Source organism: Mauremys mutica, chromosome 8 (genome assembly GCF_020497125.1).
Source record: "Mauremys mutica isolate MM-2020 ecotype Southern chromosome 8, ASM2049712v1, whole genome shotgun sequence".
Classification (NCBI taxonomy): Eukaryota; Metazoa; Chordata; order Testudines; family Geoemydidae; genus Mauremys; species Mauremys mutica.
The window spans coordinates 98740859-98757947 of record NC_059079.1 but is presented as its reverse complement, the minus strand read 5'-3'; the positions used below and the strand labels follow the sequence as shown (position 1 = coordinate 98757947).

Genomic DNA, 17089 nt, shown 5'->3' with positions numbered 1-17089 from the left:
CTCCACAGGGTTTTACCACCCAAAGCGTCCCCTCCCATATAAACAGCGGAGTAATTGAGACTAGGACTAAATAGTTAAGGAGACCACTTTGATAGTCTCACCATTGTCTCAAGACTTGCTGACTTACATGCTCCGGTCGTAATGATCCATTTCTTGCTTCCCGGAGTGGGGTACTATGGCTGGATGAGGGATTCCAGTGGTATGCATTCCAGAGCTCAGCATCAGGGGATGTGTAAACCTGCAATAGAGGGCATGTCAGTGATCACTGGGACTTTGCGTTTAGCACAACCCTCCCACGATAGATGGCAGGATTCAGCTTGTAAAGGAGGATTCAGATGTGGGAGAGAGACCCATCTGCAGAACATTATTGCCAGATGAGCAGGAAAAGGGGTGGCTGGGTACAGCTCTTTCCATCAGTATTTGTGTCTGGCAGATGGAGAACACATCTTTTCTCACTAGATGGCACTCTTTGAGTAGTTTTTAAGTCACAGGAACAAATGCGAAACAGAAGTAAACAAACCACATCATTGAGATACATCTCTTATCTTTAAGCAGCTCTGAAATTTTGTAAGGAAAGCATTCTTCCTGAAATAATAATAATAGGGGGGTCCATGTAGGGATGCCAAGGTGCTGCAGGTCTGCCAAGCCTAAGCCAGGACTTTTCCGTCACTGCTGGTACTCTAGAAGTAGCAGTTAAATAAAGGCAGCAGTGCTTCACTTGGTGTTTGATTTCACCTGAAGAATTACACTTACAAAGTTTCTGAATCAATGAAAACAAAGGGGAGGTGTGCATTTTGTCTGGGGTCTTTGATGCTTTTCTTTGGCTTCATCCATCAATGCATCCTTGCTGAGTATTCCTCTGTCATGATGACAGCGGGTGAGTGCATAACATAGTAGCCAAACTGATAGCAGAAAAGATTTGGAATGGCATTCAGATTCCATGGGTTTCTTATAAAAATTAAATTTGCAATGTAATCTAGCCTTACAGAGATCCTTACAGAGATCAGCAGCATTTTCAGATCTCAGTTGTCACACTATTTTTGTTAGTGTTACAGCAAAAACCAAAACCACACCAACATTTGGATTTGAATTACGACCCCCATACACCTCCATATTTTTTTAATAGAAAAAGCATGAGTCTCAGCACAAATCAAACTCTTGGAGGTACACCCAGCACCCAGCCCTAGCCATGTTATCCACCAACACAGAAATGAGATCATAAGAGGTTTCACTAGCTTACAAGATTCATTAGCTCTGTAGAGATTTTTGAGGTTATAGCCAGGCTTTGCCAAGCTTCCCATTTTACGGCTGGAGCTTGGAGACAGCAAGAATTGCCCCTGAGAGATAAACAACTGTTCATGAGATACGTTGTCACACGCAAAAGACGACAGTGTGAAGTTTGATCCTCCTCTGACAGGTGTTCTTTTTTGTCTGCAGTATTGCAAAACCTGTGCCACTCTATAGTATAAGTGAAAATGCCAACACCATGCAAAATGAGATTTTTGGGCAACCACGGAGGACTGTAAACTCCTCTCTCGTTTTATATTCTATGATGCTCAACAAGAGAAGTTGCCTCAGGCAGCATGGTGGAAAACTAAGGTAACGTGGCTGACTCTATTTTCCTGCCATTGTTCCAGGGATAAGTCCCTTAAGAATGCCTTCAACAACAGTTTTGAATGTTATCCCCTACATATCATGACAACACATAGCAGAAGCAAAAGCTGGAGATGCGAACAAATGTTGCTTGCACATAAACTCCCCTGGGGCTTAATCTAGTCTAGCTGAAGTGACCAACAGGAGCACAGGGGCTTGCTGTCTGTCGGCTGAAGGAACAACGCAAGTATTTGTAACAAACTCTTCACAATTTTGTCAGCGCTCTAATGCTATGTAATTGGAGGACAAATCCACACTTAAGGGGCAAATTGTGTTAACAGGCATGTCTGTGCAGTCAGTGGGAACTGTGCACATGTATATGAAGGCAGAGTTTGGCCTGACATGCTCATAAATCTGCCAGGGTAATGCAGGGAGAAGAGAGGGACATTGCAATACTCCAATGTCCTAGGCTGATGTTGCAGAATGCAACTTGCTCTGCCTGTAAGTTTTATGGTGTTCTAGCAGCCAGATCCTCAGTTAGTCTAAATTGGCAGAGATCCACTGAAGTCAATGGAACTACACTGTTCTATACCCGCTAAGTACCTGACCCTAGGTTTTTAAGTTTTGTGGGGAGGCTTTAACAGGGGTCAGCAAGGAGTTAGTTCCAACAATCCAGTGATGCAGCATCTACTGGAATGCAGGGAAGTACAGCAGGAGACAAATGGAATTTAAAAGGCTCAAGATGTTTAAATTTTGTGGTCCTGGGGACAAATAAAATCACTGGTAGTGATCATACTCTCCGCCAGCTTTACAACCTGACCTAGAGCCAGTAAAACATGTCAGTCTCCACACAACATAACCCAGTCCATTATACTGAGGAAAGGAACATTTCTCTCTCTAGTAAAGATTACAGTTCAAGGTAAGGAGCTGTTTGGAGTGACCTCAGTGACACCACATGTAAAAACTGGACCTCATCCAATCATAATATTGATAGTGAGGGATATTTTTTTAATATTTTATTTTTATACTTTTATTGCTCAAAACCAAATCTTCATGGCTTCTCCATGGAAACTCACATGTTTTTATGATTTTAGAGAGACTTGACTAAAAGCAAAATTCTTTCCCTGCTCCTGCCATCTGGAAGCTTGACAGCCCCTCCCTGGACATTTGCAGTCTGCTGCAAGCTTGTATGGCACAAACTGCAAGCTGCGAGACCAGCAAAGCTGCTGTCTTGTCTCACACAGCTCATACTTACCTGGAGAAAGTAGCCCCAGCAGAGAGCGCTGACGAATACGGCTGTCTAAATCCACATGACGGGAGCGGATAGACAGACTGGCTCTGCCTGGGATCGGGAAGAAAGAGTCTATAAAGCATCTACATCTGTGTGGCTTCTCCTAAAAATATCCTCTATAATTGGACTCATTGCTACTCATCGATGTGAAAGCCTTAGTTGCTCCTCCGGTGGCTAGACAGATGCTTGTGGCATACATTCTTTTCCAACCTCAGTGCAGAGGTGATGCAGATGGACCTGGACTGCCAAGTTCAGATCTGAATGTGGATCCCAACTTCCCCCAAATGTTGAAAATACTAGAGCATTATGTGAGCGCATTGCTTCATTAGCTCTAAACAGTTAAAATCTGCTATACAGGCATCAAGATGAAAGGTTCAGGTGGATTATTACTGTAGGAACAAATTGTTCAGCAGTGTACACCCTAACTGAAAAGGTAAAGTTTACAAGGCATAGAAATTTGCTGTGCAATACCAAGATGAACTGCCAAGTTCAAAATCAGCCTCAATCCCACTCTGCTGATTGGGGAATGATCAACCAATCAAATATCTGCACCTGGGATCACTGGAGTAGCAGGCTTTGGTAGATCTTTTAAGTCAGTAAGGAAAATAACATACTGTGCATTACACCATTTTAAAGTGACCTGATTTCAAAAGTAGGAGACAAACGCTCAAGTGGTGTAAATCGGCATATCTCCACTGAATTCAACTGGCGACTCTGACTTCAGTGGAGATATGCTGATTTACGGTGGCTGAGGGTCAGGCCATATATTTCTTCAAATGAAGTACCACTTACACAGTCCTGAGTACGGAATGTATGTGCCAGGTTTGGAATTTGAAACTATTTCGGAGTTACTAGAGTGCAAATGTCTGAGTAACGTTCTTAATCAATGACAAACTTTTTCGTGCTCAGATAGGTTAAAATACCCCCTCAGAATAGATTTTCTACACACTTTCCAAAAATTATTTCACCTCTGGCTTAAAGTTGGGCATGAAGCTTCAAACCCAAAGAAATTGAAATGAGAGTTTTGTTAAGCACAAGAAAATTGGGGTTTAGAACAGAAGTGCTGCCTCGATCATTATTACTGAACATGACTGGCAGAGGTGCTCTGCATTAACAGCTCCAATTGATTTCCCACCCTTCTGAAAATGAGGTCCATTATTAATTATTATTATTATTATATCACCGAAGCATCCAGATGTCCTGAAAAGGACTGGGATTGCCTTTTGCCTGGTGCTGTTCAGAGCAGGGACTGTGATTACCTCTGTCTGAAGAGCCATAACTGTAGAATCCTAGTACTTAGCCCCTAAACCTGAAAGAATAAGGTTTTTTGCTTATGCCACTCAGTGAATTACTGTATCTCAGCTTGATGAAATCTAAAAAGCTCTGTGTGTATTAAAGTTAGTGCACGTGGTTGAGAACTGGCCTGCTCTGTTTACAACCTGCCAGACAAAAATTCCTCTCACACTGCTTAGAAGTGAGTAGTGTATAAACATGTCAACAAACAGCCAAGCGCTACAATATATCAGGAAACCTAAATAACCTTTGAAGTTTAACATTCCTGCCCCAGGGGCGAGAAAACATTCAAAGTTAATCCAGAAGTGACATTCATTACTCTAGAGGCCAAGATATCCGAATATAAAAGGATCATGGCACTCAAGCCTTTATCCAAAGTGATTTTGACATGCAAATTAATTCAATTGCAAAACCAATCCATGATCCCTGGGAATGTACAATTAAAGATTTTATCACCCCATGATGAGAGAACAGCTCTTAAAGACAAAGAGGAAAACATAATAATGAGACACCAGCAAACCTGGTGCATAGTTCAGCTGGTGAGCTGTGCAAATGACACAGTTTACAAGGCTCTTGGTTAAGGTGTGTTGTCAGGCTCCAGCGATCAAACTCACTGGACTGGACTATAATTCATTTTTATTCGAAGTTCCTGACTGTCATCCCAGCTAATTAAAGAGAGAGTTATTGCAGCTCCTCTTCTCAAAATGCTCAGCAGGAACAAAGACCACTTCTGCTGAACTCTTGTTAGGCAGCTTGCTAAGGAAAAGCTGCTTCCTGTATTAAGACCGCTTTGCGTTTGAAGTCAGCTTCATTCCAGAACAGTGAACCTTAAGAACTGTCCACATACCACAGCACTAGTTATTGGCACAAGGAGTCTCTGTAGTTTCTTCTCCTACACAATTAGTTTCCACACTGTTTAAGCACCAAACCTCTGTAAAAGCATAAACTGGTGACCTATCTCTTTGATGAAACATTTGAAAATATCAGTCACATTTCCCTGAAGTGCGTGGGGAGAGTTGATAACTTGTGGCTCTGGAGATATACAGCATTTGGGTTGTAAACACATGCAGAAGGTCTAAGCGGATACGGCTGAGAACCATCTTTGCTTCTAGGCACTTCTCAAATGCAGAATTTCATCATTTACATAACTCAGAGGCAGTTCTGACTGGGAACTCCCTTTGGGAGGCCCATCATTCCTCTGGGGGAAGCCAAGCTTGAAACTTACTGGAGCTTAGCATGTTTCTGTTCACAACAGATCTTGAAAAATAAGCATCAAACTAAAGTTTAGGACTAGGAACCTTGGGAAGTGATTTTATGGAATTTTGTAAATTTCAAGCAGACAACTATTTAAAAAAAAAGTCTATATTACATACATTTCCTATTTGTAAACGTGCTAACTGAATGGTCTGCTCTCTGATCCACAGGGCTGTTTTTCTATTTGTCATTTTACCATATCGGTTTCATTAGTCATTAATGAACTTGTCTGACTAACTTGGTTAAAGGCGCCAAATCCTGCCAGATGCTGTAGTGGCTGTCAGCAGAATGAATTTCCTGTCTGACCAACAAACAAACAAACATTTTGAAAAATAGACTTTTCCCATGTAACTAGGCTGCCTTTAACGGTTTCCTATTCTCCCAGCTGTGCATTTGGCAAAGTAGCTGCTTTTTTCGCCAATTTTTTTTTTTCACGTTACAGCACAGTCACTCCTGTAGTTTCAATTTGTCTGTCCTGAGGAGGAATCACATTGTCCAAGGAGTTAAACCATCGGCCAAGAGCAGCAAGTTTAGGACGGAAAGCAAAATTTAATCTCCTCACAGCCAAACATAAATCTAGTCTGGCCTCAGTCTCTGGTTCTTTGTGGTTAAATATTTGGAATACTAACAATAAACAAAAATCTAGTTAACATTTCACATTGTTCTTTAATTGTTTCACCTCTCTCATTTTAAAATATCTACATGTCTATACCAGGTTTCTGCAAGAGAAACAGTCAGGAAATTATTTGCACACTGCTGTCCATTGATTTCACCTTAAGATTCCCACATGCCAATGGTCAGTGATGTATGTTCCCAAACTCCCCCTACCGCTGTAAATCTTGCCTCATGTCTCTACAATTTCAATACTTTACCAGGGACTGGTGATGGCACTCATTGCAAATGTTAATCTAATCTGAACAGAGATCACTCAAAAATGGCATCTCCTGACACACCAGATCTGGTTCCTATGTGTACTCAAAGTCACTCAGCTTTAATGACAAAGGATTTAAATACATCTCTGGGCCACTCAGAATGCAGGATTCCAAGAGATCATGGGTTGGATAATGTCAGGATGCACACATCCTGCTGTTGGGTGAGCAAGCATTCTTTGTACTCCGTTGAGACAGTTCTCTGCCATACTGTGTTTTTCTCTGTCTTACCCTTTTTGAAAGGCAGCTTCTGGTGCATTGAACGCAAGGCTGGGACACAGAAGTTTGATATGTTCAAAAATAACAGCCCATGGCTAAATCCAGAGCAGGACAGAACTAGCATCCCACTCAAAACGAGAAGCCTTGATGACACCTAAAGCAGGATGGGCAATGGACTGTCTCTCCATTTTTTATTTTAAATCCCTGCACAATGTTATATACTATGGTGAAAGGCATTGGGAACATAGAGGATTATCTAGCTAGTGGCCCAGAGTCCCAATCCCAGCTCTGATGCTGAGTCACCTGGGGCAAATACCTTAGCTTCTTTGTGTCTCAGCTTCCCATTTGTAAAATGGGGGTGGTACTACTTGCCAACCTCACAGGGAACAGGGGAAATTAGGCCTTGTGAGTCCACAGGTGGGGCAATTGTGAAGATTAAAGAGATAATGTTTGCAAAGTGCTTTGGTAAACAAATTGTGCACCAGTAAATTATACTATTTAGAGTGGATCAAAGACCTAGAGAGTAAATGGACCTTGTTGCGGCTTAGGATGCAGGAGTAAGAGCAACGCTCAATTTGCCTGCAGAGGCCCTGGATAAACTGTCGACACTTACCATCCCATAGAGGGTGTTATCTGTCCAACCCCGCCGGGAGGGAGGGAGTAGAAACCAGGGATATCCGATGTTTGGGAAGGACGGTGCACACCTAAGCAGAGGATCAAGACTTTGGTTAGAGAAGGAAATTTGGGAAGAGCAAGCACTAGCATTTCCAGGTTTATGGTAGTCAATATGTTTTCAACTTCTCTATTTACTTCCATGTATCCCAAGGACAGCAACTCAGTGTAGGTTTGTGACTCGTGAGGGCAGGTCTACACTACCGCTTAAGTGGATGTAACTTATGTCGCTCAGGGGTGTGAAAAAGACCCCCTCCCCCGAGCAACGCAAGTTACAGTGACCTAAGTGTTGTCCACACCAGCGCTGTGTCAGTGGGAGACGCTCTCCTGCCCTCGTAGCTTCTGCCTCTCGCAGAGGTGGAGTAATTATGCCAATGGGGGAGCACTCTCCCATGAGCACACAGTGTCTTCACCAGATGCGCTGCAGCTGCGCCGCTGTAGCGCTCCCAGTGCAGACCTGCCCGGAGAAACGTGTGACAAAAGTTTTCTCCTATGCACAATCATTCCAAATGACAGGGTACAACAATTAATCCCGGTTTTAGTGGTTTGGTTGTACCACTAAGGGTGTGTCTACGCTGCATCTGGGAGCAAGCCTCCCAGCTCGGGTCCTCACGCTAGTGCGCTAAAAAATAGAGGTTGCGGCTCAGGCTCCGAAGCCTGGGAAGGAGGCGAGTGGGGCTTGAGAGTCCAAGCTCGGCAAGGTCAAAGCGCCGTTTAGCCAGCTATTTTTAAGGGCTCGCGTGGAGCCCTGCTAACACCGTGGACCCGGGCTGGGAGACTCACTCCCAGACATGCCCTTCGGTGCGGCCCGTTGCGGAGCAAAGCGATAACCTTCCAATATTACTGCAGAAAAAAGATGACTCCTCTACTCATGTTTCGGTCATCCACAGGCCACAACACTCACCTACCAAACAATGCCGCGCTTTGCATTTCTGTTCCATCCCATCAGTTTCTATTCCTCTCTTCCCCCCGCTCCCCAGTTCATCACAGATAAACTCTTCCTTAGGGTGCTTCCCTGTGGCTTCCTGCCATTTTGTTGCACACTCTTTATCCATAATGACTTTTTCCATGAGCTTCCCTCAGGGCTGTTTCTCTAAGCGTATCTTGTGTATTCCATTTCAGAGAGGTCTTGATTTTAAGGGCCTGATTTTCTATTACACCACAACCTATTTGTGCTGCTCTGCTGGTGTCAAGGGGCCACAAACCTGGTTCATGTCGCCAGCTGAGAATTCCCTGGGTGCTCTTCAGAGGTGTCGGTACCGGGGTGTGGTTAGAGGAAAGGGGGTATGGCCAGAGTGTCTCTATACATTGGCTATTTTCCTGGCTTTCAGGACAGCTTCTCTTGGAGCCCTGGGTAGCTGGGAAGAAGTCAGAGCAGCTTTAAGGCTGCTCTACACAGAGGGCCAAATGGGTCTTCAGCTGCCCCCAGAATTGGGGAACTGAAAAACATAAGTGCCCTGCTTTGCTCTCACTGCACTTGGCACAGGATTAAAACCCAGAACCAGGCTTTAGGTATCTACCTCCAAAAGGCACAGGGGGAAGAAAGATCCCCAGATTAATGTCCCCGATGTGGGAAGAAAGAGAGAGTGTGTGTATGTGTGCGCATCTGTCTGTGTGATGAAGAGTGAGATGTTGCCAGGGAAATGCCTTGTGGTGAAAGGATATGAAATGAATGATCCCTTGAACACAACACTGACCTTTGTATAGTTACCTGGTGACAACAGAACATCAAATAACCTTCCAGTTATGTATTAGCCATTAGAACCTTGCCCTGAAGGACACTGAAGATGTAGTTTGGCCTATTTCCAGGAGGAGAGCACTCTAGATTCATGGGTCCTCAACAGAGATTTATGCTGTGGGACCATTAGCAGCTCCAGTGCCAATCTTAATTTTCATGAAAGGACACAGGGCAGCTGCCAGTCCCTGGGGTAGGCTGGTACTCTATTGTTTAAAGCTTTACATACTAATAGGAAGTCCCTGAAGCACACTTACAGGCAGGGACTTTCAAAGGCCCTTGAGTAGCCATGGAGCTGTGTTCTGCAAGTAGTTTTCAAGGGTAGCCTGAAATAAGGTGCATTGTGTTATATTCCCTCAGGAGCCAAGCAAGATTTAAAAAAAAAAAAAAAATCTTCCCTCACCACTTTTGTGAGACTTGGAAATCTGCCATTAGCTGTGCTTCTAATAGGTTTTAATTTAACTTTGTATTTTTCTGTTGACTTTATTACATGATGGTGGCTGGCAAGCGATTTGCTGTCTGGAAGAAACACCAGACATATGCTGGTATCTGTTCCATGAGTAAATCCTCAGCAGCCTGTGGATTTACTGAGGGTAACACTGGTGAGACCAGAATGTGGCCCCTAGGGTTCAAGCTGCTGACAAATCACCGTCATCTCATTAGCTATTCCCCTTACTTGATGGCACATTGTTTGGCAGCATTCGTAACTCAGCTCAACTATCATTTTGCAACATGCTCAGAAGCTTTAGAAATTGAGATTACGTGGACTGGTGATTGTTGCATGAAATTACAGAAAACTCCCCCACTCCAAAAGGTGAGCAACCACACTATGTGGGTGGAACACTTCATGTCTTTACCTCTCAATGGAGATGTTGGCAGGATAGCTTCACAAAGTTTAGAACGGTAGGTAGCCATGTGGCTTTGGTATGCAGGGCTTTGCGTGAAACACTCCATCTTGTGTATGCACCTGGAGTTTTTCCATCGACTTCCAGGTTCAAATGAACCCAAGATCCCTTCCAGAATTTAGGTTGACACCAAGCTGTACACTAACCTAGATTTACCTGAAACTATGCCCAAGGTCTGCCCAAAGTTTGTAAATCTTAGCAAAGCTTTGGATGAACTTGGAAGATTTTTGAGTCTGTTGCACCAATACAACATATAATAGCAACTTCTCACCAGCCCCAAAACCAAAAATGATTTATGATAAATTCACACACATGTATTCACTTTTCACAGTACAGGGTCTAAACTCTCCTTATTGTACTTTCCTCTATACCCTTCCTGAGATGATTGTCTGTCTGCTATGTATTATATTAACAAATAAGAGAAACCCAAATAGTCAAACTGTGTGACAACCACATATGCACGGCTGCGGACTGTAAAAATCCAGCTACACGCCAGACACAGATCCTAGTTAGTCAAAATATTTCCTGTTTCAAGCATTTATTTTCTCAAAATGACAACCTGACAACTGTTCGGGTATGAGTCAAAGGAAAGGTTACTTTCCATTTTCTGGTTCACTTTTGTGAATCATCCCCAGACTCTGGTCTGTTCTAAGGCTACAAAGAGAGTTATTACACGGAGAATTAAGCAAAATGGATGATAACTGCAGACACTTTTTGATGTTCAAGCTTCTCTTGGCCATGACTGCAAAGCATCCTCAAGGAGCTAAATCCCAAGCAAATTTCCCTGCTAGCCCATGCCCCTACCTGCCCATGGCTCACTGCACTCAGCGTTTGCATTGATGGTCATTTAGTTTTTGAACTGGACATAGGTTAAAGAATCTGGCCATGCTGGAGAACCACTGGCTATGTAGCAACTCTAATTTCAACAACTTACGGCATCAGCCCCCTCTTCTAAATCATCATGAGGACCCCTGCCCCAATAAGCTTATGTAGGATAAGAGTTACCTTGTTTCTGGTTGATGTCGGCTGGCAGGTGTGGTGAGTGGGAGCCATGGCTGAAATGTTCGTTGCTGTATGGAATGAGTGGGGTGAGTGGATGGACTCCGTGGGACGGCTGCACTACAGGAACCTTGTTGGACTGTAAAATACAAGGGGAGGGGAAAGGCTTCAGAAATTTATGCCTTTGTGCTTTACAATCCAGGTATACTGAGTATCTGGTATTAAGTGTCGAAGCAAATATCATTAGAACTGCTATTCCTAGCAACAGCAAAGCTCTGGCTCAGACTTCACAAACCTGATGGCATATATGAAAGCAGCCATTCCTGCCTGCCTAAGACTGCAAGTGCCCTCTATAGGCCTGGCTTTGGAAGTGAGATGCTGAGAATTACAATAAATCCTCTCAAAGACAGAGCAGAAAAATAGCTTTGCCTAAATACAGTCCCTTACAGGAAAGAGCCACAACAGCAGTGGCACTGCTGTAAACTGGTGTATTTTGGACCATCACTGTAAAATAAAACACTGTTTTGTAATATTTATGATGTTACCCTGGACCAGCACAACCAACATGAAGTTTTCAAACTCTACAGTAGTGCCTATTCTGCACAGCGTTTCTCAAATGTGGCCACCAGTGGCTTTTCTTGCGGCCACAGCCTCCTCGCCAGTGATAGGGGGAGAGGGGAGCAAAGCAGTGGTCCCTCCCACAGGGCCACCAGCATGGGTTGGACCCTGCCCCCTTTCTGGAGACATAAATGCTGGAGGAGCAGGCAGCTAGTGAGTTCCCCACCTTCCTGGGGACGGTGGGGTTGGGCTCCAGCCCTGGGGTGGTGGGCAGCAGGCTCTGGCCACCGGGCTCCAACCCCCAGCTGTGGGGCTCACACCCCCATCACCCCTGACCCCTGCTGCCTCCACTAGCCTGTCACGTTTTTCCCCCCACTTCACCCCTACTGACCTCCCCATCCAAGGTTTAATTTGTCCCTGGGCTTGCCAGGACTGAGTAAGTCTGCTGATGTGAAAAGTGATATGTGTGTGTTTGTTGATATCCCTTTTCACAGCAGCAGACTTACTAGCTAGCACCGCCAGTGGGAGCCGCGATCGGCCGGACCTGCGGACGGGGAAGGTAAACAAACCGGCCCGGCCCGCCAGGGGCTTCCCCTACACAAGGGGCGACCCCGGTTTGAGAAACACTGAGCTAGCCAGTCTGTTTAAAAAAAAGCAACCAAAAAAGCAAAAGAAACAACAACAAAAAAAGACAAGAACCTGCAGAGCACCTTATTTGTGTTTCTAATCTATTTAGGTTCAGTAAACAATAGAGACAACTACATTATTTTTATTATTGAGTCTACAAAAAGATTCAACAAATTAGAATGATTTGTTTTTCCTAAAGTTAATTAAGTATTTTAGGAAAAATTTGTCAGCGTGGCCACCATCTAGAGTTGGTGACCGCACTTTGAGGCCACCAAAATATCTGTTGTGAGACCCTACACTAGCTTCTTTATCTCCAGATGATACCGAGCATGTTAGCAAATGTACTGCTATGCTAGCACCCTCTGTTTTGCTCTGCCAGTTCCCTCTGCTGAGGCATGCCAGGGTGCGTGTGCTCTCTACACACTCTCTCTTTTCTAAATTTAAATTTGAACACGTGTTTTCGAGACAAGCAAGCGACAGGCCTGGTGCCTTTATATCAAAAGTACTAATACAGAGACCCAGCCCTCTGACTCCAGGGCCCCTCAGTTTAGCAGACTTGAAGCATGCCTATTTCTTGCACTCTCAGACATCGGAGGGAATGAGTCAGAGGCGATGCATTGGAGGTGTGGGGGGGTGCGACACATGAGGTCATGCCCCCCCCAGTTGCTCCTTGGCTTGTACTGAGCATGCTCACACGGACGGAGCATGCTCAGTAACATCTGGTGAAGCCACTGCCCTCACTCTGCCACCATCTCTGGCATAAGTTTAGTCACCTTTGTTAGTGCCTAAAGTGCTACACTTTACATCTAGCCGCTTCAACTACCAAATTCTTCCCTATTGGCAGAAATCCCGTAATCCCTTGAAAGAAAGCTTAAAGAACACACAGCAAAATGGCTTCAAGGAAAGGGATACATTGGCCCCTCTTAGTTGCCCTATATGACAAAGAAAAAATGGCACAGAAAAGTCTGTAATTAAAGGTAAAGAATAAATAGCGCAGCTCTGCCCTTCAGTGCTAATTTGTACTTACAAAAGACACTTCCCTGCCTCAGACTCTGCTAAGCCATAGACAGGGGTCTTTTTGAAGTAGGGACAGGTGTCAAATGTAGAGATCCTGGAAAGAGCCCAATCCCTTCAACTGCTGGTGAAGAAAAGAAGGAGCAAAAAAGGAAAGGAGAACCATAGGAAGCAAAAGGACAGTATGGCCTGACAACAGCCCCTCCGGATTCTTGAGCTATACTTTGGAAAACCCAAAGGAAAGACTAGCTCCAAAGCTCCCTACATAGGTTCTACACTGAATCTAGTACATTCTGGGACACAGAATTTAGGAGCTTATAGGCCCACACTTTGGAACACTCTGGGTTTTCACACGTTCTAGTCACCGATTCTTGTTGTTTTAGGTTTTCAGCACCTCTGAAAATCAGGCCCAAAATGTCTCATGGATGGTTCTCAGAAATGGAGAAACCCATATGTAGTGGACACTTTTTGAAAACATTGGCTTTCCTGAGTGCTGTGTAAGCACTCATCCAGAGCAAACATCAACAAAATCTATATCTTCTACACAGCCAAACCTGAGTAACTTGGTAGTAGCTTTATGGTAGTCATGGACAAATCTGAAGGATGCAGCAAACAAAATTAAATTCAGAAAAGTAAATTTCAGTCTCCCTCTCTCTCTCTTTCTCTCTGTTACACCATCAGAGCAATCAAGGCCTGAAATCTTTGTGAAATCAGGCTGCTGTGTTACGCACAATGCAGAATATTTCTGCATGTTGGAGCAAAGAAAAAGGAACTTGTTTAAAACAGTTGCAGTGCTGTAAGGAAAACACACACACACACACAAACTTTGCTGTCTGCCTCAAGCATGTCTGCTGTTTCATACTTGCCCAGTTTCGCCCACAATTGCCTTTAAACCCAAACTGACTTCACCATGATTGGGGAAACAGTCAGGATATGTCCCAGGGGAAATCTGCAGACAACATTAGGACTGATAATAGTACAAGATTAGGAGGAATAAGAGTGGACCATATACAAATGTTGATCAGTGGTTAAAGGAGGGGACTTCAAATCAGGTCTCCTGGGTTCTATTCAGCATCTACAAATTATTTGCCGTGTAGCTGTAGGCAAGTCACTTATCTCGAGGCTGGATTCTCCACTACCTTTCATCTGGTTTAGCATTTACACCTGTAAAAGATGAGTATAAAACACATGACTTTTCTGATTTCATAGCAGTTTCACACTCAATTTGCACAGGTAGAAGAAAGTGGAGAATCAGGCTTCTGCGTATTGTTTTTTTCCAGCTATAAAAGAGAATAATAATGCATACTCCACAGCAGTCTTGCAAAGCTGAACTAAAATCCTTGGATAAAAAACAAGAAGGAAGGTAGGTTCTGGGAAGATGCTAAGAAACTGAGAAGGTGTCTTCCACTTTGATTCACAACTTTAAATATTGTAGTCCGTATCTGTTCACAACCAGGAGTCATCTTTATGGTTACTGGTCACCATCAGATTCTCTATAAGCTGCCAGACACTGCAAATTCTAAAATCAAACCTGATGGCTATGAAAGCCAAAGATGGGGGGCATAATTTCCACTTTTGATAATGCCTGGATTTTAGTTCCTGCAAACAAACTGTAACCCTGAGGAAAATCTTCAAGGTAAGTCTGAAATTGCCAACCAATAACTGCCTTGTGCTAGGAAAACTGACCTGAAGACAACTATTTCCACAAGCTGAATTGCATTTAATATAGGGATATTTTAAAATTTTTAGTAGTCCCTCCAACCAGGCCCCTATATAACCTTAAACCTACATTAGCTTTGAGAAGACAATTTGCAGGGAGAACGCAGGAGAAGTAGAACTGTTACTGGAGGACTCTGAACTGTACTGCTTTGCAGGTATTTTTATGTAGTTTAAATATTTCACCTGGAAAAAAAACCATTGAAATGACACTGTAAAGGATGTGGTGGTATCAGAAATATGTCTATCTAGAATGTCTATTTAGAATACAGGGGAAACTGGGATGGGAAAATATAAGTTATACTAAAAATATGAGGAACTGGATGACTCTGGGATTGGTGAAGGGTTCCATGAACTTTTATCTAAAAGTCACCGATTCAAATCGGTTTTAGGTCAGTGGTGGGATGAAAGTTTTTAGTTATCAACTGATGGGCTGTTTAGATGCCTATCTAAAATAACTAGTCTGGTTTCAGTCCAGCCTCCCATGCATAGATGTCTACATCAAAACCCAGCAAAACTGGAGTCTTTGTTCGCAGTCTCAGTAGAGGCCAAGGAATGAATGGGCCAAAGAGATTAACAGGCCAGCTTGCGCTGCTCTGCTACCCACACAGGGCCTGTTTTATGGACAAGAGGATGGACACAAGAACTATTTTCCCAAATGAGACACAGTATGTGAATGTTCTTGTGTCCCAGACCATCATTTTCTCTGACAAGTTTGACATCTCAGAGTTGTCTCTAAACACCTACTTTAAGTGCGCAACTGCGCATTCTTTTTGTTCACCCTGGTAATCAAAAACAACACTGTGTTCTGGTGCAGACTTCCTGTCACCGTCATGCATAATCTTATACTGCTCTTACTTTTAAGTAGCCACACTACTGAGATTACTCAGCCGTACTAACCTGTGTGAAATTGAGAGGAGGAAAAAAAAAATGATCCAGAGAGCAGCCGCTATCACTCTGAAGCAGAAAAGCCACCTTCCTAACTAATGTAATTGGATGGGCCGTCCAGAAATGCAGGTGCATTGATTATTAAGGAAGATGAACTGCTGGCCAGGGACAATTAGGAGACTTCCTCCCTCACATATAGGTGTGTCCAACTTCAAGAGAAGCTCTAGGCTAACTATCAAATTCTTATTCTTGCTGAATTGACATAAAACCAGAAGATTCACCATCATCACCACCACTGCAGTATCTTTCCCTTCACTGCAGGATGAAGGGCTAGGCAACTCCCATCCTTGGCCAAACGTGACCAAGATGCATGTGCAAATGGGTACCATTTATCCCTGACTGCCCAAGGTTCCTGAAGCCACCGGCAGTTTTACTACTGCATTATCCAAAACTGCTCAAACAGGTGCTGAAGTATTGATGCGGTGCTAAAAATGTCAATAGCCGCAGGACCCTTGTCTACACTTGAGATCCCAGCATTGCTGCTGCTGGTGGAGCTCCATCAGTAGTAGCAGCTAGAGGACATGTTTTAGAAATATTCCCTTATGTAGACAAGTCACAACTGAAAGGAAGACACGTAATTCTGGTGACCCTTAACTCACTAGGGCCTGAGCCAATGAAAGCCTTTTTAATTAACTTCATTGGGAGTTGGAGCAAGCACTCAGGGTCAGAGCCCTCAGCTGATCTGCAGACGTGAGCTGCGTGAGCTGTAAACTCTGGATATAGCATTCAGCATGATATCAAACTTCTTATGGACTCTCACCTGAGATTCCAGGTCTGTGCTTTGTTCTTCACACATTAAAAATAAGAGAGAGAAATGCACGCAACACCAGAATTAATACATTAAAGCAAAAAAGCAAACACATCCAACCACAATTTGAATTACGCAACAGACAAAGACAACAGAGGAGCTTAGCTTTTGTGGTGAACATGGATCATCCTAGCAGGGTCTGTGCATGGGGCATCTTTGGTGGGACAGACATTTGCACATTTGATACAGGTGCTAATGTTTCAAGGTTTCCCCTTCACCCTCCATTTTGAACAAAACAGAACTAGTACAAAGATGTTTAATAAAACTACTTTACGTGGTGCATCTCCTGTAAGAGGGAAACTTACAAAAGTCATTTCTCTGATTTCCTTTTGTTTGAGAAGAAACTAGCTGGAGGATTTTGCTGACGCTTTATAACAATCAGGCCTAGCAGCAGGTTACTGGCGCTCCCAGCTGAGATAAGCAAAATTCAGAACCTGCAATGTCACTCTATCCCCACTAACAATGAAGAGGGCTAAAACTAACTGATCAGCTTCCTGAATCCTCAGTATAAGGGTGAGGATTTATAAT

The 17089-nt window shown here is 43.7% G+C and overlaps 1 protein-coding gene across 11 annotated transcripts in view; it reads right to left on the bottom strand.

Annotated features, from left to right (window-relative positions):
• TCF7 (transcription factor 7) overlaps positions 1 to 17089 on the bottom strand; it is a 115967-nt gene that overhangs the window by 23815 nt on the left and 75063 nt on the right. For 7 of the 11 annotated variants that reach the window (XM_045027330.1, XM_045027338.1, XM_045027336.1 and 4 more), the window contains 4 exons: positions 10897 to 11029; positions 7193 to 7283; positions 2849 to 2935; positions 128 to 238 (listed from right to left, as the gene is read on the bottom strand). In XM_045027330.1, the coding sequence (XP_044883265.1) occupies positions 128 to 238; positions 2849 to 2935; positions 7193 to 7283; positions 10897 to 11029 (422 nt within the window). Of the gene's footprint in view, positions 1 to 127; positions 239 to 2848; positions 2936 to 7192; positions 7284 to 10896; positions 11030 to 12631; positions 12753 to 17089 lie in introns of those variants that run through there. The other 4 variants (XM_045027331.1, XM_045027340.1, XM_045027333.1 and 1 more) reach the window with 2 other exon arrangements.